Source organism: Chiloscyllium plagiosum, chromosome 16 (genome assembly GCF_004010195.1).
Source record: "Chiloscyllium plagiosum isolate BGI_BamShark_2017 chromosome 16, ASM401019v2, whole genome shotgun sequence".
In the NCBI taxonomy this organism is placed as follows: Eukaryota; Metazoa; Chordata; class Chondrichthyes; order Orectolobiformes; family Hemiscylliidae; genus Chiloscyllium; species Chiloscyllium plagiosum.
The window spans coordinates 39,631,735-39,653,475 of NC_057725.1; the positions used below are offsets into that span (position 1 = coordinate 39,631,735).

A 21,741-nucleotide genomic window follows, 5' to 3' on the forward strand; every position below is an offset into this window, starting at 1 on the left:
ACAAGCAGACAAAACACATCCAGAAACCCTAGTCACTCCCCCCTACATGAAAGACATCTCAGATCTCTATGTATCAAAGTAACCCATAAACACAATAAAACAGCAGATTATGAACTTGAAAGACTCTGTAGAGACAAGAAGCAAAACTAATGTACCTTGCAAGAACTAGAGCAAACACTATATTGGACAAACAGGCAGAAAACTAGCCACCAGGATACATGAACATCAACTAGCCACAAAAAGACATGATCAGCTCTCACTAGCACCTTACATATGTATGAGGGAGGATACCACTTCAACTGGGATAACACATCCATCCTAGGACAAGCCAAACAGAGACACACGTGGGAATTCCTAGAAGTATGGCATTCTAACCGGAACTCTATCAACAAACACATGGATTTGGATCCATTTACCATCCCCTGAGAAAAAGAACAGGAAATGACATTGCCGCCGGAAATGACATTGCCGCCGGAAATGACGTCACTAGCCCAAGAAAACCGAAACACCTAAGGTTGAGGGTTTGGTTAAGAAAAGAAGGAAGCATGTCAGGTATAGACAGGATAGATCAAGTGAATGCTTAGAAGAGTATAAAGGCAGGAGGAGTATACTTAAGAGGGAAATCAGGAGAGCAAAAACACGACATGAGATAGCTTTGGCAAATAGAATTAAGGAGAATCCAAAGGGTTTTTACAAATACATTAAGGACAAAAGGGTAACTCGGGAGAGAACAGGGCCTCTCAAAGAACAGCAAGGCGGCCTTTGTGCGGTGCCACAGAAAATGGGGGAGATAATAAACGAGTATTTTGCATCAGTATTTACTGTGGAACAGGATATGGAAGATATAGAATGTAGGGAAGTAGATGGTGACACACTGAAAAATATCCATATTACACAGGAGGGTGTCTTGAACCACATAAAAGTGAATAAATCCCCATTGATTAGGCTACTGTTGGAATATTGCATACAATTCTGGTCTCCTTCCTATCAGAAAGATGTTGTGAAACTTGAAAGGGTTCAGAAAAGATTTACAAAGATGTTGCCAGGGTTGGAGGATTTGAGCTTTAGGGAGAGGCTGAACAGGCTGGGGCTGTTCTCCCTGGAGCGTCGGAGGCTGAGGGGTAACCTTTTAGAGGTTTACAAAATTATGAGGGGCATGGATAGGATAAATAGACAAAGTCTTTTTCCTGGGGTGGGGGAGTCCAGAACTAGAGGGCATAGGTTTAGGATGAGAAGGGAAAGATATAAAAGAGACATACAGGGCAACTTTTTCACACAGAGGGTGGTACGTGTATGGAATGAGCTGCCAGAGGAAGTGGTGGAGGCAGGTACAATTGCAACATTTAAGAGGCATTTGGAGGGGTATATGAATAGGAAAGGTTTGGAGGGATATGGGCTGGGTGCTGGCAGGTGGGACTACATTGGGTTGGGATATCTGATTGGCATGAATAAGTTGGACCAAAGAGTCTGTTTCCATGCTGTACATCTCTATGAGTCTATGACTAGTTGGACCAGAGGGTCTGTTTCCACACTGTCTGACTCTATAGTTCTAGAAGTCAGAAGTGCATCAGGTTTTTGGAGGGATTTTACACTGTGAGGCGTAGTGGCTTTACTCACCATATCCTAACAAACCTGCCTCATTTACTACCCACCCGTAACCTGAATTGTATGATAACAATACAAAATTATGGTGTCACTTTATTACAGCTCAGAGCTACACCAATGGATATGGGTTACCATTGCCAGACAAATGAGAACAATATTGCCAGGCCAAACTTATTCATTTTCTCAAACATGCAGGATAGAATTCTCATCAGACAAGGATGAAAATGATACAAGACCAGCATTTATCCTGCAGAACCACTTCAGCTACATAAAGGGCAAGTCAGAGTCTAACACCCTACAAGGAAACACTTTTTTGCAGAGGTTTCCAAAGGGGACTGTGAGCCTAGACTTTATGAAATCATGACACTTGATGGAGCAACACTGTAGAGGAACAGAAGCCAGCTCAGATGTGTTCAATATGTCAATTATGTACAGTTAACACAAATGAACACACCTAGGCCACAACATTGTGATATAACACAGGATAATAATTAACATACTAAGACACATCTGCAGACGCACAGCAGCTAAGCAAAATATCCCTACTTTCAGAAGTTTACACCATAAGACTTGTCAAACTGCTGAAACAATATATGGACTCTCAGACTTGCAAATTTCAGAATTCCTCTCACTGTGAAGTAATTTTATTATTACCTAACATCTGTGTTTTTACTTGTAATACATGACAGCTATATTGGAAAAAAAAGGGGGATGTTATGTTGTCATCTTTAGAGTATTGTTCCTTAAGTGATCACCATGCATACCCTGATATTGTCATGACCACAGACTCTATGTAATGTAGTACTCCAGACACAATCTGTGCCAAGGTTATTTTGTACTGAATATAATAATTTAATTTTACATAAACCCACCAGAGATCTTCAAGTTAATGAAATCCATAAACCTTATTTGTGTTACATTTATATACAGTACAAAAATATGATTAGGCAGCTAACCTCACTAAGAAAAATTAAAATGCAACATTAAACACAAATAATAAATTTACAAGAGAGAGAGGGATCCGGTATAGACAAGAAGACTAAAGTCAATGCTGTTCAAATGTCCTTAGAGTCCTTGAGTGGTTAGATTTTTAAGATGAAACCATGGTTGTTTATTTGTTGACTGGTGACAATGCTTGCAGGTATCTTTGAGTTATCAGTGAACAGCTGCTTGCTAATTTGCTTTTTAATTAGGTGCAGTTTTCAGAGAAGTTGACAGAAATAGAGAAAGAGGCTGAATAATTTCTCACTCAAAACAACTTCATATTTTCTTTTCGCTGTTGTGCATTAAGAGCAACTACCTAAATATGATTTGTTTGTATATTTCCATTGCCTGATTCCATTGACTTTCCAAGCTGGCTGTCAAGCAAGCTTTTCTTCTCCAAATATATTAAAGTATCACATAAATGTGAATTAAGACAGGAAATATGCATTTCTGGATGCTGACTCATATTTCTTTGTTTTAATATCTTTAGATAAAATGGCAATTTCAGTGCAGGTGAGCGTAGTTTATATTACATGCATCTCCTCGACTCACTCAATATGTGATTATAGCAGCCCTTTTAGGCCGACACTTGCCCTTTAAGAATTGTATTTGCTTACACCAGTGCATTTGTATCATGCAATCCTTGAATTTGAACGTTTAAATGGGTTCCAGTTCAGGTCTAAACAGGATGTGGTTATAATTGCAGGGAAGTGAGGAATATCCCCTGACATATCCTCACTCCACCACTTTCATGTCCTAATTTTCCTCTGCACCCCCCCCTTCCTGCATCCTCACTTCCCTTCTTCCCATGGCCTCACTGTCCTCTTCCCTCCACCTGCAACTCCCCAACTGACTGACACCTAATGAGGTGAATTCTTCCAACAAATATCAGTCAATCAATAGAATAGAAAGGATTTTGCTTTAATTAATGTACATTAATGAGCATTTGGTACATCTCTTCTTCTTAGATTGTCTGTTTTTATTATGATATAGTTTTCAGTCAACATTTATTTTCCTTCTGTGGCAATCTTTACCTAGCAAGTTAAAAACAAAGTAGTTACAGAAGTCAGATTGTAAGACTGCATGAACCAGTTACAAACAAAGGAGGTTTGTCAGTTGAATGCAAAATTCCATGAGGTTCAGGAAAACTAGAGTAAGGTCAGATGGGTTCGGATGAGTTTTGGTGGTGCAGGAATCAGTCCAGAGGACTAATGTCAAAAGAATAACACTTACAAGAGAGATTCATCATTCAAAAATCTCAGAAGACTATAATGACATGAAAACCATCCAAATAATCAATTCATGCACAGTAATAGTTGTGTATAATCCAGAACATGACTAACCATTTGCATGTAGAAGCCAATTTACTGAATAGAGTTAATATCCAATATTAACTCATCAACTCACTGAAGAATCAGTTGACTTCAATTTGCAGGAGCGAATTGAATTTGACAATCAGTTATCGGGTAATCACTGGATTATGATATACTGAACAATACTTATATTGGCTTGAAATGTTTTAAGTCAGCAAGGAAGCAAGGACACACTCTACTGCCCTTTAAGAAAGGTCTAGTGATCTCTAGTTAGGAAGTTCATTTTTCCCCAAAGCAGTCGAAATCTGGTACTGAAATAAGGGCACATCTTGGTGTGCAGTAACAGTGAGGTTAGCAAGTGGGCATCCATTAAATTATTCATGCACTGTTAACTTCAAGTTAAAAGCATTTAAAATCTTTCATGTTTCAATTCAATTTTCACATGGTGAAATAAAGACAGGACTGCAAAAAAGATAGAAGCGAAAACAAAATTGCACACTTTTGAAAAGAAAAGTACTTAAAGATGTTGAATGTTTAGTTATGCAAAAATTTGACAAGATTACAAATATAAAATTAATTTTCAAAACTAGGAAGCATGTTTAGTAATAATTTACCAAAGGGGTTTCTCAGGGTAGTACAATTTATCTTCAGCTATTTTATCAATTACTTTTCTCCATAAAAGGTCAGGAGTGGGGATGATTGCAAATGATTGCGCAGTGTTTTGCAAAATACAGCATAATACTTCCGATGTTTTTGGAAATAAATATAATGTTGGATAAAATAAAGGAATGGAGGAAGTTATCGATACAATATTATACCTGTATTTCTGCCAAGCAAGCTTCCCATGGCAAGCAGGAGCATCACTTAACGAAACTTGAAAGTTCATTTTTCTTAACTAAACATTCATTTAAAATCTTAGGTTTGGTGTTTGTTAAGATAGTTAAGCAATAATTCTATGTACCTGTCTGCCACTAAATGTCTGCAAAGATTCAGCTTGTTAGAGTTTACTGTTTGGCCAGCATGTGGGTGAAACAGATATTTAAATCACTGGTAGAAAAGCAAAGAATTGGCAAAATCCAGAGGTTAAAATCAAGGGTGAGAAGAAGGCAGGAAGATTAAAAAGCCAAGATCACTGTAATGGTGGAGTTTCAAGTCTCACAAAATTGTTTAGGATGGACAAAAGAAATCCTATCTACCAAGCCAGCTTGCCACAAAATGGGTTGATAAACTCGAGCACTGGTATCCAGGCTGGAGCAATTACTACTAAGGAAAGCAAACAGGCCAGTAGAGAATGTTTGGCTACTAATCAAAACCTAGAAGTGAATCTGGGTGGCTACAAACTAATGTTTAAAATTAGTAAATAAAATCACATACAAAAAACTCAAAAATCAGTTGAAATAATAGCATAGTGGAATAAACTTAGATAACTCATAGAATATTGTCATATGTTGCCAGAAGTCTACAATCATAACAATCTGACACAAATGTGGATTTGACAGTACAAAATAATCAAATGATTAGATTCCATCCATGTGTAAAGGCTATTTGAGTTAACTAGGCAAGGGTGGACAAAATGACAAGACTTAGCTATTTTTATACTCCTTTCCCTTTGAGGTAAAGGGCAGCTTTCCATTTACCTTCCCTATCACCAGCTGAACATGTATGCTAACTCATTATGATTCAGACTCGAAGATTCTCAAATCTCCCACTTCAATAGAGTCAGCAACATTCGCGGGCAGTTCCAATGTAATTCCATTGATCTTTAGCAAGAAAACATTAAACGTATTAAAACAAAATTGAATTCTTGAGTAACTCCAGAACTGACATTTTAATCACTCACACAAACCCAGCTAACCACTCAGCTGCCTGAACACCAGCCTAACCATCCTGCTGACCACACCATCACTACCTCACCTACATACTGACTCACTCATTCATCCACACACCCGTCCACTCATATTCAAAGACAGGTCATTAAAATTTATCACACAGCAGCTAGTTCCATAAAGAAAGGGGACGAATCCTGTCTTCCTCCCAAATCTATTCTGCTTTGCCAGCATTTCCCAAGGGTGCTGTACTCCACATTTCTGGAAAAGCCAGACTCAGAAGGTTCTGGAAGAAATGTGGAACAACATCAAGTCAGGGGATTTTCCAGTGGAGTGGCAATGAGACAACGATCGCCAATCTTCTGAAGATCTAACACCATGTTTAATCCCCTTGACTGTGCCTCGCATAATCACCTCAAAATACTGACGGTCCTATCACCTGAACACATCAATTTTATGAATAATTTGTTTACTCATGCTATCAACTAGTTATCATCTAATTGTCCTTCTAAGTCTTCGTTCACAAGTTTCTGAAGACTTCCAGAAAATATGTTTCTTTTCTCCATTGGGTTGGCTGGAAGCTTATTTTTCACATTTGCCTTTAATTCTCTACACACAATAATTCTTGCAATTTTTGTCACTGGATTCAACTTTAACATATATTTCAGTTTTAAAAACTTTTAGTATTATCCAAACTTTTAACTTACGGAACTTAAGATGCAGCCCTATTCCACCATATCAAGTTGATGCATCTATATTTACCAATGTTTCATCAGTTAATTTTGTTCCAACTTATTCATTTTCCCTTAAGACTTTCCATTGTTTGCTCTTCTTATTGTGTTTGTGATTCTGTATTTTCCTTCTCTATTTTAATACTGAAACTGAATCAATACTTCCCAGTTAGAATAGAATGAGAACATCATGATCAATATCATAAATCATCACCTCTGTAACCTTGCAGGTCTACTACTATTTTCTGCGGTATTTGCTGGTACTTCTATCAAATGTAAAATGAATGATGGACTTACGTTGGGAATACAGCAGGATTTGAATCTCCAGCAATGCACAGGTGAAGAGCTGTAGTACATTTTCCAGACCCAATAGTTCAAACATCTCATTAATTGGAAAGTCAAAAAGTGGTAACTCATTGGTGCTTGGCCTTTGACAAACAATGGGGCCATATACACCCAGAAATTTTAAGGACCTCCCTGCTGGTGGCAAAGGCACCTCGTACAGTATGTTGTAAACATAACTTTCTAATGGTAAAGGTGGAGGTTGAAGAGAAGTCACAGCTTGATGGAGTTGCTCAAGCACCTTCTTACAAGCTTGCATGAAAGGCATCGGTGCAATCAAGCAAATGCATTTCGAAACATACAGAGTGTCCTTGCTAATATCATAAGAATTGAAACGCTGTAGTTTTGTCATGCCAGTAGGTATATCACTGCAGTTATCAGAGTTACTCTCAGAAGAGTTTATGCAGATTGTAGACGAAGTATGAAGGATGTCATATTGTTCTGCATTATGCATGTGATACAAAGTTTGCATTGCACTGCAGATCTGTTTACTAGCCACCTCTTCATAAAATGTGAGGGCAAATCCATAGGTGCGGGAACCATCTTCTCGGGTGATGATAAACGAATGGAATTGTGGATCTCGGTTGTCAGACTGTGTTTTAAAGGAAAGCCCTTTGGGCATGCAGAGCTTTAACACAAAACAAAACAAGAGTTAGATATAAACACAACAGTGCAAAACATTTGACTTTAAAACATGGACTTAAAAACTGGTGTCCACGGGTTCTTGAGAATAGAGATCCCAAAAGAACCCAGCAAGCCATCACATTGTCGACCTGAGATTTAAGCAATATGTTCACAAGCCTTCATATTTTTTCCTTCAACTTTTACATGGCATTTATGGCAGAGAACGAGGCCATTAGCCAATGGGTGAATGCCAGTGTTTCTACAACACAAGCCTTAGCCCACCTGACTTAATCTTATCTCCTATCGTCCTATCTTTTTGTTATTTTGTTATCATGACCTTATCTAGCTTCCTAGTAAATACATTTACACAACTCACTTCAATCCTCCAAAGGCTCACCATTGAAGAAAAGGAGACTAGGTTAGTATATCTAGAGACCTATTCACATCTTACATCTGTTGCTATCCATTAAAATAAATTTTCTACAATGAAGGTGCAGTTTTGGTTTGAACAGTCTTTGGAATTTGGACAGTGTTTATTGTGATGAAATAAATGATGAAACCCAGAAGTGAGGGAGCTAAATTACTATGGGATAGTGGTAACCCACACAAAAGCATAATTGGTCAAGATAAAACCTAAGTGTTCATTCAGCTAGCTGAAATCAGTAACTTCTTCAAACTAGTCTCCAACCAATTGTATTCAAAGTCACAGAAATTGACTGAAGAAAACAAAACACAATTCTTTGTGGCAATTTGAATTTGTGTTGTATAGGGATTCCTAAATTTTATTTAACTATAGGGGTAATATTGTCAACAATGCTTGCTCTTAAAATTAGATAATATATTATTCATATATTTTGTTTAAAATCAGCAGCCTGGTTTATAAAGATCATACAAGCATTGCAGGTGCCCAAAACCTGTTCTGCTGTGCAAGATTAAAAATGAGTAGTTGGATTCATTCATACAATACTCACTAGTTGAAATCTTGTGGAACAGTAGAAAAATGGAATAAGAAATAAACACTTATTGGACCAGATTTTGCATTAAGAATGACAGCCAAAAGCACTCATCATTACTTTGGAGTAAATCAAACAGCAACTTCCACTGAGCAGTTACTGTCTGAGGTGCCCTGCTAGCTGGTAAGCTACATTTCACTCAATGTGGCATTGACATCAATCTGGTGAGACCAGTGTGCTTGCAAATCATACAACTAGGGGAGTGCAGAGTTCTTTAAACTAAATGTTGGAATGAAATAGTCTATTGATGAAATGTGATAAATTAAAGAGAGAGGACAAGACAAGAAAGCAAGATAATAATAAGGGTAAGAGCAAATTATTGCAGATGCTGGAATCTGTACTGAAAACAAAAAGTGCTGGAAATAACAGCAAGTGAGGCAACATCCGTGGAGACAGAGCTAGGTAACGTTTCAAGTCTAGAAGACTCTTCATACACTTAATAATAAGGGTAATAATGTTATATCAATGGCAAGGAGAGACAGAGGGTACAAACTGCCAGGAAATAAGGCTAATGGTTACAAAAATAGTAAAAAAGACAGAACTAAGGGTCTGTATCTAAAGTGCTTGCATTTGAAACAAAATTAACAAACTGACAGCTAGAAATAGATATGTTTGTTCTAATAGTCATCATAGAGACATGGCTGTAAGATGATAAAGGATAATATTCAGGAGTACATAATATTTGGAAGGACAGGAAGCTCAGAAACGGTGATAGGTAGCAATGTTAACTGAGGATAACATCATTACAATATTGAGAGATGACCTTAGTTCTAAAGGTCAAGATGTAGAATTGCTTTGGGTTGAGACAAGGAAAGAGTAACCTCAAATTCAACTTATGGAATTAGTTTACAGATCCCCAAATAGTAGTTACACTGTAGGACAGGGTTTGCAGGAAAAAGGGCTTGTAGAAGAGGACAGTGATAACTTTGAGTGATTTTAATAATATTGAACAAATCAAGTTAGTAAAGAAATGCTGGAAAATGAGTATAATAATCTGTTTTTCAATACAGTTCTTACGTTTTGCAAGAAGTTTAGAGTACAGGAGCCAAACAAAGAGCATGCTATTCATGTCCTTCTATTGACCAGATTAAGGATGGCCTTATAGTAAAGGCTATCTGAGAAATTTCAACATAGAAACGTAGAAGATAAGAGTAGGAGGAGGTCATTTGGCCCTTTGAACCTGCTCTGCCATTCATCACGATCATGGATGACCATCCAACTCAATTGCCTAATCCTGCTTTCTCCCCGTAACCTTTGATCCCATTCACCCCAAGTGCTATATCTAGCCACCTCTTGAATACATTCAATGTTGTGGCATCAACTACTTCCTATGGTACTAATTCCACAGGCTCACTACTCTTTGGGTGAAGAAATATCCCCTCATCTCTGTCCTAAATGGTCTACCCCAAATCCTCAGACTGTGACCTCCTGGTTCTGGATGCACCCACCATTGGGAACATCCTCCCTATATCTAGCCTATCTAGTCCTGTTAGAATTTTTATAAGTCTCTGTGTGATCTCTCCTTATTTGTCTGAACTCCAGTAAAAACAATCCTAACCTAGTCAATCTCTCCTCATATGTCAGTCCCACCAACCCCGCAATCAGCCTGGTAAACCTTTGCTGCACCTCCCTCGAGAGCAAGAGCATCCTTCCTCAGAAAAGGAGACCAAAATTGCACACAATATTCTAGGTGTAGTCTCACCAAGGCCCTGCATGACTGCAACAACACATCTCTGCTCCTGTACTCTAAACTTCTTGCAATAAAGGCCAACATACCATTTGCCTTCTTTACCGCCTACTGCACCCGTATACTTACCTTCAGTGACTGGTGGACAATGACATTCAGATCCCGCTGCATACTCCCCTCTCACAATTTACAGCCATTCAGGTAGTAATCTGCCTTCTAGTTTTTGTTTCCAAAGTAAGTAACCTTACATTTATCCAAACTGTACTGCATCTGCCGTTGATTTGCCCACTCACCCAATCTGTACAGATCTTGAAGGATCTCTGCATCCTTGTCACAGTTCACCCTCCCACCCAACTTGATATAATCTGCAAAATATAATTACAAATTGAATAAAAGCATTCAATTCCATGAGACGAATGACAAGAAAGAAAACTGAACCCACTATTCATAAAATAAATGAAGAATGATGACAAAGAGAAATTAGACTGAGAGAAAGCTACCTAAAATATAAAAATACATAGTGACAGTTTCTACATATATTTAAGTAGGGAAAAAGCAAAGTGATCATTGGTCTGCTAAAAGAGTCTGGGGAATTAATAATAGAAAAGAAGAAAATGCAATTTGCATTTCACAATTTTATTTTGTCAGTCTTCACTGTAGAAAACACAAATAGCAACCCTAATGAGAAAACGGAGAGTACTGAGAAAATTATTAGAACAAGAGACTGCTAAGTCCCCAAAACCTGATGGATGTCAGGTCATAGAGATGTACAGCACGGAAATAGACCCTTTAGTCCAAATCATCCATGCTGACCAGATATCCTAAACTAATCTATTCTCAATTACCAGCCCATACCCCTCTAAACTCTTCCTATTCATACACTCATCCAGATGCCTTTTAAAATGTTGTAATTGTACCAGTCTCCACCACTTCCTCTGGCAGCTCATTCCACATACACACCATTCTCTGTGCGAAAAGGTTTCCCCTTACATTCCTTTTAAATTTTTCCCCTCTCATCTTAAACCTATGCCCTCTAGTTCTGGACTCACCCACCCCAGGGTAAAACACCTTGTCTATTTACCCTATCCATGTCCCTCATGATTACCCTAGGTTTATAAATGAAATAGCTACTGAGATAGGGGATGCATTAGTTTTAATTTTCCAAGAAGGAATTAGACAGATAGCTGGAAACAGCTATTTAGCAGTTTAATGCCATCAGGCAGAGTCAATATGGTTTTGTGAAAGAAAAATCATGTTTGACTACTTTATTAAAAGTTCTTCAAGGAAGTAACAAAGAACATGAATAAATGGGAATATAGACGTAGTGTACTTGGATTTCCAGAAGGCATTTGACAAGCTACACGACCAAGGTTTCAACACAAAATTAGAGTTTGCCATGTAGTTGATAACATATTAGGAATTATATTAGAATTACTCAAGGATTATTTGACTAAGAGAAAACAGCATAGGTATGAATGGATCATTTTGAGGTTAAAACGATGTAACAAGTGGAACACCACAAGGCTCAATACCAAGGCTTCAATTCATTACAATTTATACTAATGATTTAGACAAGGGGGTTCCTGCTCCTAATTTATATTTCGTATGTTTGTCTGTGACCTTGACTTTGTACTCTACATTCCCAAACCAAGGATAACATTTTCTCAGCATCTGTCCTGCAGTAGAGGAGACACATTGGATTCAAAACATTATCTCGGTTTCTTTCTCCACAAATGCCTCCACACATGCCGAGATTCTCTAGCATTTCCTGTTTGTATTTCTATGCACTGTAGTCTTAGATAGCTTCACCTATGTTCTGTGTAATTGTTGCAAAACTTCTTTGCCGTTTTATTCTAAATCCTTTAGGACAAAAGCCAGTATACAATTTCATCCTGAATTGCTTGTTGTATTTGCAACTTGTGATCATGTACAAGCCAGCCAAGCCCCTGTGATTGCAGAGATTTCCTCATCTCTTCCCATTCAAATAAAATTTTGCTATTTTGCTTTTTTTTCTATCCAAGTGGGTAACTTCACTTTTGAGCATATTGTATATTCCATCTGCTACATCTTTGCCCTCTCACCCAACCTATATATATCCCTCTACAGTCTCTTTATATCCTCCCCACCATGTAGTTTGCCATCTAGCTTTCTAGTATCAGGAAACAGGAGTACATTATCTTCATCTTCCAAACGTTGGGTATGCCTTAGGCTATCAGGAGATGAGTTACTCAGTGCAGGATTCGGAGCCTCTGACCTCCTCTTGGAGCCACAGTAATTATATGGTTAGTCCAGTTTAGTTTAGTTTCTGCTCAATGGTAACCCTCAGGATGCCTCAGGATTCCTCAGTGGAGGAATTCAGCGATGGCAATGCCATTGAACGTCAAAAGGTTACAGTTAGATTCACTGTTGTTGAAGATGGTCATTCCGGCTCCAACCTGGATACTGTCCCAGTCTTGTTGCATATGAATATGGACTGCTTCAGTACATGGAGTCACAAATCATGCTGATTATTGTACAACCATCATGAATGCCCCACTTCTGACCTTAAAATGGCATGAAGGACACTAATGAAGCAGCTGAAGATGATTGAGCAAAGGACACTAACCTGAGGAACACTTGCAAAGATGTCATGATGCTGAAGTGACTGACCGCCAACAACTACAACCACTTTCTTTTGTGTCAGTTATGACTCTAACCAGTGGAGCATTCTCACCCTAACCATTTTACTAGGGATCCTTGATTCCACAGGAGGTGAAATGTATCCTTGCTGTCAAGGGCAGTCACTCTCACTTCACTTCCAGAATTCAACTCTTTAGTTCATGTTTGAACTAACATTATAATGAGGTTAGGAGCTGAATGGCACTGGTGGAAACCAAACTGAATGTCAGTGAGTAGTTTATTGCTCAGCTAATACTACATGACAGCACTGTCGAGGACACCCTCCATCCAACGTTCATTCTAAGCAGTGTGACCAATCTGGGCTATGCTCTCAGCATTTAGTTCCACTTTCAGAAGTTGCTACAGCACATGGTCTTTAGAGGTAAAACAAAAAAAATGTAGTTTCCATAATTTTACTAATGATTGAAAGTAGACTTAAGGTTGGAATTGACCCCTGCTTTTTATGCACAGGACTTATTTGGCAGAATGTCAGGTAGATGCCAGTGTTGCAGCTGTACTGGAACAGCTTAGCTAAGGGCACGGTATATTCAAGACTTTAGTACTTTTGCTGGAATGTTATCTGGATCCATAGACTTTACAGTACCCAGTGCCTCCAATCATTTATTGATATCAGGTGGAGTGAATTGAATTGGCCTGAAGACTGACATCTGTGATGCTGGGGACCTTGGGAGGAGGCTGGGATCATCCACTTAAAACATCTGGCTGAAAATTGTTGCAAATGCTTCAGCCTGATGTTTTGCACTGTTGTGCTGAGCTCCCCCATTATCGAAGATAGGATGTTTGTACTCCCTCCTGCTCCGGTGAGCTGTTCAATTGTCCACCATCATTTACGACGAATGTAACAGGACTGCAGAACTTAGATCTGATCCATTGCTTGTGGTATTGCTTAGCTCCATCTGTCATTATTTGCTTTTTGCTGTTTGGCACACAATTAGTCCTGTAGGTTTACCAGACTGATACATAAATAAACCTGGTGCTGCTACCCTCTTGTACCCTGCATTGAACCAAGGTTAATCCTCTATCATGAAGATGGTAAGATGGGGCAGATTGTGTTGGGAGTACAATTTGGTTGCTGTTGATGGTGAAAGCCATTCATGGATGCCCACTCTGGACTTGCTAGATCTGATCGAATTTATCCTATTTAGCATAGTGATAGTGCCACTCATTTTGACAAAGGATATCCTCAATGGAAGACATGATTTCATCTCCACAAGCACTGTGCAGTGGTCACTTTTATCAATACTGTAGTGGACAGATGCATCTGTGGCATGCAATTTTACAATGGGAATTTACAAATCAGCACATCCCTAAGCTATTCTCATATTCTTTTTTCTTTTCAATTTCTTGGCCCTCCTTTGTTAAATTTTAAAATCTACACGATCCTCAAATTTACTACATTTTTGGCAACATAGTAAGTCTTTTCCTTTGAACTCCTCTTACTAAACACAGTTGAACCACATTTTCTACATGATTGTTGTACCTTAAAAAGGGATTATAAAGTTGTTCAAATCATATATTCATTCTTCAAATACTAGTTACTGCTTGACAAGTAAACAATTTAATAGTCAATTGAAGTCTGATATAACATGAATCAACATCTGTAAATTTGCTTATAATGTAGCATTTCACAATTCCCAAATGAGCTGTATCTTACTCCCACAGCACAACTCACAGAATCCATTCCCCTGCATGTGGGCAATGTCTTGCCCCTCAGACTTAACCCAAGATCCAGTTCCACCTTCAAGCAGACAAAGCCCTAAAATAGCCTCATTCTTTATGGACACCCTTCTCAGCCTCAACCCTATACTCAGACTTGGACAGGCCCTGACTACTCCCCTCTTCCTTCCTCCCCTCCCAGACTCAACTCTTCTTCTCCTCCCTATAACCCATCAGACTATCTCCCAACACAGTCTACAGTGAGCTGACACACTCCTGAACCCAACACAACTCCCCACTCTGCCTCAGCTCAACTAACCCATCACAACCCTGACCCCTTGTATCCCCAACTGGGCCCATCTCCAACTCTTTGCATATCTCACATTGTCAAGAGTGTGGCGCTGGGAAAACACAGCAGGTCAGGCAGCATCTGAGGAGCTGGAGTATCAATGTTTCAGGTATAAACCCTTCACCAGAAATGATGAAGGGCTTATGCTATCTCTCACAATGTGGCCACTCCTGACATATACAGACTTGCTCCAAAGATAACCCTCCCTCACCCAAACCTGACATCTACCTCAGTCTGGGAGAAAGTGAGGACTGCAGATATTGGAGATCAGAGTAGAGAGTGTGGTGCTAGAAAAGCACAGCAGGTCAGGCAGCATCCGAGGAGCAGTAGAATCTATGAAGGGCTTATGCCCGAAACGTCGATTCTCCTGCTCCTCAGATGCTGCCTGACCTGCTGTGCATTTCCAGCACCATACTCTCGGCATCTAACTCAGTCTGGCCTGACTGACTTCTGCCTTGGCTTCCCAACTTGCACCTACACCATACGCACACCCACCCCCAACATACTTCCCCACAATAAGTCTTTCCCCACCATGACTCTCTCTGCACACTGGAACCTCTTTCCCCATGTGGCCTGCTACCCATCCACTGGTGCTGCTGCTCTCAGTCTACCTCTCCCCATCTTAAACTCAACCACCCACTATTCCCTCTTTTGTTCCTGCCAGTTCCCACCCCTTGCCCTCATAGTGACATCTTCTCCCCCGCCCTTTACTCACCCCCCCCTCCCCTGCAACCAATATTACCCTCACCCTGGGGACACTTCCTCTGTTCCTTTGCAACCCAGTCTTAACCACTCCTCTACGACTCCCTTTTTACTCCTTTCTTCCTCTGTCATGAATCACTCTTTTCCCTTTGGACTCCACCACGGAATACCTCTTTCCCTCTCCTCCTCCATGACTCTCTTTTGTCATCTCTCCTCCTTCACCGTGACTCCCTCTTGCATTCCGCTCAACCTGTGCCATGACACTATTTTGCCTCCCTCCACTTCAATTACCCCTTTCCCATCCTCCGCTGTGACTCACTCTTTCAATCAGCTTCCTCCTTACTACATCCTCCATAACTCTTCTCTTTTATCTAACCTCTTGTTGCCTTCTCTTCCCTGCTCTTTGCCCATCTTCCAACATTCCCCCCTCACCATCTTCCTTATGACCTCATTGTCCCTCTACTCTCCTGCCTCTACTACCTATTTATGATGTCACTTTCTTCCCACCCCCTTAGCCCATCCTCCCAATATCCCTCTCTTACCTGCTTCCCCACCCTTCCAATGTTTCCTTCCTCCTCAATTCCTCTTCCACCATACTCACTTCCCTGCCATTATTTGCCACGCCATCCACTTCCATCTTCTCTGTCCTTCTCTCTTCCGCTGTCCATCTCTCTCCTTCGCTACCACAGCTCTGATACCATCTTCTCTTTCCCACATAACAAACTTCTCTCCTCACCGGTAATCAATTGTTTTCTTTTCCTTTCTTCCCCTGCTCCCACAGCTCTGACTGTCCCCAGCTTCAATTCTTCCTTCACTGTGGTTCTAACTCTCCTCCCATGATTGCCCACCTCATTACCGCCCCAACACCACCTCCCCAAGTCCATTATGTATTTTACAATAAAGTACTGGAAGTTGCAATAAACTTGTTTTTTCAATCTTAAATTATATTATCTTTTAGTGAACCCCACCTCCATTAGGCTTCCAGACATTTTTACAGGTTGTTCTGCTATAACGTGACAATAGCATTCCTCTGCAACTCATTCTATAGAAAATCGCGCAATGAAAAACTGCTATGGAAAATCGCTATATAAGTTCAGCATAAAGTTTCCATTATCCAAACAGCACCCACAATTTGTCAATCACGTTATACCCAATTCGCGTTGATGAAACGCGGATTCTACCAGAATGACCTGTATAGAGCTTGGCAAGAGAAATTTGAGTTACCAGTCCACCACTTGTACTATCATTCGTGGTGTTCCATTATGCTGCTTTGCCAGTACCCCAGAGTTGAAACACAGCCTTGGAACTACAGATCAGTGAATCTAACCTTAATCATAGACAAGTCAATAGAAGTAATCAAATGTGTTTTTATAGTCACTAATATAGACCTATAAAGAGCACTCAGCATAACTTCAGAAGGTATTTTCAAATGAGGCAGGCCACCTAACCTGTCACAACACAAGTCTACTCACATTGCTGCATCTGATTGTTTTTAACGTGATAACTAGATGTTCAAATCAAATACTTTATCTTCGAAGTCCATTGCATATAACGATTACGACTTAAATAATAAGGTGTGGAGATTAATTTATCTTCCCTTCCCAATTTGCAACCTCTGGGCTATACACATTGGCTAATTACAGGGATAATTGACTCCCAGATATTTAACAGGGAAAAGGGCATTGTTTAATTGTTGTCCCTCCACAAGGGGAAGCATCTGCCTTAAGCTTAAGCTTTCATTTCAATGTATGGCCCAGATTTGAACCGCAACACATGAATGCGTACCAAGGATTCAGAATGCAAAACAAGCAATATATTTATGGATTTAGACCAGTTTCTCAGAACATGCTATATATACTAACCATCCCAACAGCATCCTGGTCAAAAGGGTTCCATTCCACATTTTCTGGATAATGAGCCAACACTTTGGATTTAAAAGTTCTTCGTAATGGACTCTGCTCATAGTTTTCACCTGAATGAAAAACAAAACAAATATACAGAATGATAACGGTTTTCCCATCCTGGACACAAATATAGCAGTACAGCAGTGACCAAAATCCAAGAAAAGATAGATTAAGTCACCCTACAAAAAGAAAGGCAAGATTCATTAAGTACTCATCATAAAAGTGATCAAGAATGCACAAATATTCTTACATAGCAAATGCTGTAAAGTATTATTCAAGATCAAAATTTATATAGCTTTAAATGTGCATAACAAAGCTTTAAAAGGTGCAGTGCCGACTTTTGTAAATCCAGTTTAAAAATGGTGCAGTTTCAATTTTTAAAAATTGTTTTAATTCAAAAAGATCATTGCACAAGTTTGAAAACTTTTTAAATCCAAAAGTGATATTAGTTTAAATATAATATTTTTTGTGAATCTGATAATGCCTCTATTCTAAACAATTCTTTAGTGTTATTCCTTTAAAATTCCAGTAGGTTAACAAATAATGCCAATTGTTAAGGTTATTTTTTCCACTGGAAACAACTATCATTAGCCATTATTGTACTGTTCAGGATTAATCAAGAGAAAGCTACTAGCACTGCCAACTGGTCTTTGTTTCACAAAAATCAAAGCTTGCTATGGTTTGGAATTGGATCAGATAAAGAGAAAAGCACACAAAAGAGAGAGCTTGCACGTTTTCAAAAGGAGGAGGAACTTTGTGAATCACCACAGCTTTTTTTAAAAGGCTGTTCCAAGAGCTGTATCCAGGCAAGGAGCCTAAAATACAATCTGGAAGTTCCATCACCTGCTAAGCAACATTGCTGTGAGAAAGAAGGATCTGGAAAGTTAAAAGATCAAAAGGTCACTAGAGCCACAGGGATGACATAGGACCATCAGAAGGGATTTTACCTTCATCTGTACTTGAACTGACACGGCCATCTCTGCCTTTAGAAGCCTGTAAGAGCTGGCATAAAGCTATATAATAAATAAAATAACAATTAATTACAAATTTATTTGTTTATGATACATATAATAAGAGAAAAGAAATGAGTGCGTTAATATAAGTGTGCAAAAGATACCAAACAAATACAAATACTGAATGGATGCTTTCATGAAAAGTAAGTGGCAGTTTTCCATAACTGGTATAACATTTACCAGTTTACCATGTTTAATTCTAACATATAACAGCAAATTATCTCAACACTTATAACAAGCACAGTGTTAAAACCATTTTTGAAGTGATTAATAAGAACTTTGAATTTGCTCACTTATATGAACAAAGACTTTGCTGATATTTTTTAAAATCATTTATTTTTAATTTGAAAATCTATTGACTATCTAGGACTAAATAGAAATACAACACTCAAAAGTTCTAAAAATTTGAAACATAGAAATAAAGACAAAGAACTGCGGATGCTGGAAATCTGAAATGAAAGCAAAACGTTCTGAAGAAACTCAGGTCTGGCAATATCTGTTAAGAAAAATACAGAGTTAAAGCTTTGAGTCCAGTGACTCTTCACCAGAACTGAAAATAACTGGAAAAAGGTGGTATTTATATTAATGATGGCGTGGGGTGAGTCAACAGTATACATGGAGGAGGAACCAAGGGAAAGCGAGAGGTAAAAAGGAGAGGTAGGCAAACAAAGAGATTGCTGTTGAGAAGCCAAGAGAGAGAAAAATGCTCTTTAGTATGCTAATGAGAAGTGTAAATGGTTGAAAATGGGTTGGCTGGGCTGGGAGCAATTCGTACAAGACAGCACCTAGGGGTATGGAGAAAGGGCAACAAACAGGACTCAGGAATTGTTAAACTCCATGTTGAGTTCTGAAGGCTGAGAGGGACAGAAGTGGAAGAGGACGTGTTTTTTCTCCAGCTTGCATTGAGCCTCACCGGAGCACTGCAGCAGGCCTGCAACAGAAACATTGACATGGGAGCATGATAATATGTTGAAGTGGCAAGCAATTGGAAGCTCGGGGTTCATTTTTACAGAAAAAGCATATGTGTTCGGGAAAGCAGTCGACCAGTCTAGGTTTCACCTCCCCATTTTACTGGAGACCACATTGTGAGCAGCAAATATAGTAGACTAGATTGAATGAAATGCAGGTAAATCACTGCTTCATTTGGAAAATGGTGCTTAGAATAGTGAGGATGGTGGCGGTAAAGGGCAAGCCATACATCTGCAACAGCATGGAAAAATGCCTGGAGTATGGGGAGGTCTTAGGAGTGAAACAGGCTTGGACCAATGCCTCAGAGAGAACAGTCCCTGTAGATTGCGGACACATTAGGATAATATGTAGCATTATGCAGAATTTCATTTTTCCCTTTACCAAATGAGTGTGTTTATTTATGTTTTGGGCTACTTAGAGGGACAACATTTACATTTCCTTATGACAAATTGTGTGCATTAACTAATTATACATCTTCATTGAATGGATTTCATTTTGTAATAAATTGAATGCATTGTCACACTGATCCCACTACTTCATGGGTCACAACAAAATTTAAAATTAGAGTACCCAGGTCTTGATATGGACATATACGTTTTCTTTATATTAGATTTATAATGTAGATGGTAGAAATAACAGCTTCTGATTCTTTGGATATGCAGGCTGATTGGGTGAAAAGAAAACACCAGGGGCCCACCTATTATTGTTATGGGAGGTGAGGGAATGGGTGAAAGTTGAAGAGCAAGAAATAGGTTAGACAAAGTGTGATGGGTCAGACAAAGAGTGATGCCAGCAGTTTAAATATATTTCCTGCACCAGCTCAGGTTATCACAAAGGATCTTCCTTTGCACACTCTCCCCTTGCCTGAGTGATCACCCTCAGGTTAAACCACCACCAGTTGTCTCCCTCTAATGAGGCAGCAAGCCAGATGGTCTGATACAATTACGGTGACTTTACCTTCACCTTTAATTGGCGCTGCTTCCCACTTTCATATGAAACTGGAAAAAGTTTCAGAGAGCCCTGTCAACCACAGTGATGGGGAATCCTTGGTAGAGGTAAAAGGCAGACATTTCTGAGACACCCATCCTGAAGTTGGCATTATCAGAACAGATGTGAAGGAGGCAGAGAAACTGTGAGAATGGAACGGAGTCCTTATAGGAAGCAAAGAGTGTGAGGATTTGTAGCCAAGGTAACTGAAAGAGTTGTTGACCTTATAATGGAGTTTGGTGGCCAACATGGAGATGCAAGGAAGGAAAGGGTGGAAACTGAAAGCAAAATTGATAACTTTTTCCAGTTTCAGATGAAAGTGAGAAGGGGCACCAATTAAAGGTGAAGGTAAAGTCAACGTAATCCTATCAGACCATCGGGCTGCTGTCTCATTAAAGAGACAACTAGTGGTGGTTTAACCTAAGAGTCATCACTCAGGCAAGGAGAGAGGTTGCAAAGGAAAATCCTTCAAGGTAATCTGAACTGGTACAGTAATTAAACTTACACTAACTGACTCCTGATTATCTCATCGACATACTGGAGTTCTGGAGAGAGGCCCAACTAGGAATCTTCTAAGTAACTCACAAACAGACAGGCATAACTAAGACCCATGCAGGTACCCATTGCCATGCCTTTGATCCAAGAAAAATGAGCAGAATTAAAGGCAAAATGGTTAAAAGTTTCACTGAGGAGCTCTAGTCCAGGACCGGCACCTTGTTGGCATGTAGTGCCTTTCCATTCACACTCTCGGGGAGGGTGGGGGATGGTTGATTTGATATGCTGGCACATAGACTTTAGTGCTTCATTGTACATTATTGCACAACACTAATGTACACGCAAATTTTTTTCCATATGCAATCAGTCATTTTGAATGTTCCTCATTTTACATTGAAGGATGTAGTATGCTTGACATCTTAACTGGCTAGCTAGGCCAGATGAGCTGACCTTTGATGTTGCTAGCAATCTTGGATGCCCTAGTCATTTTCAACAAACCAGTCCCCATGCTTCTTGGTGGTAGATCCAATTCCAATTTTGATGAGTTTCCCAGAGTTCTGGAATGGAATCAGCAATGAGGTCAGAACTTTGTAGTCTGATCTTTAGGTTTGCCTGGTCTCCATCTCTGGAAGCTGTAGATTGCCAGTTGCCTACTCAAAATTTCTTTGATAGATTGTCTCTCGGTATGTTCTTGGGCATAGGCTTGAGATGCAAGTTCAGCTTTGTATCATAATCAGCACTGGGCACAACTCTAATATGCAGGAAATCCTTGAGGTCACACTCGCACACCAAGACATAGTCTATTAGGTGTTATTTTCTCTTCAAATACTGGTAAGTGCTGGAGAGTCACAGCAAATTAACA

General features: G+C 39.4%; 1 protein-coding gene across 6 annotated transcripts in view; it reads right to left on the reverse strand.

Annotated features, from left to right (window-relative positions):
• Nucleotides 1-21,741, reverse strand: part of LOC122557812 (DENN domain-containing protein 5A-like) — a 264,214-nt gene that overhangs the window by 195,307 nt on the left and 47,166 nt on the right. For 5 of the 6 annotated variants that reach the window (XM_043705880.1, XM_043705882.1, XM_043705883.1 and 2 more), the window contains exons 2-4: nucleotides 18,363-18,428; nucleotides 17,374-17,483; nucleotides 6,757-7,429 (exon numbers count right to left, since the gene is read on the reverse strand). In XM_043705880.1, coding sequence (XP_043561815.1) covers nucleotides 6,757-7,429; nucleotides 17,374-17,483; nucleotides 18,363-18,428 — 849 coding nt within the window. The remainder of the gene's footprint in view (nucleotides 1-6,756; nucleotides 7,430-17,373; nucleotides 17,484-18,362; nucleotides 18,429-21,741) is intronic. The other variant, XM_043705881.1, reaches the window with a different exon arrangement.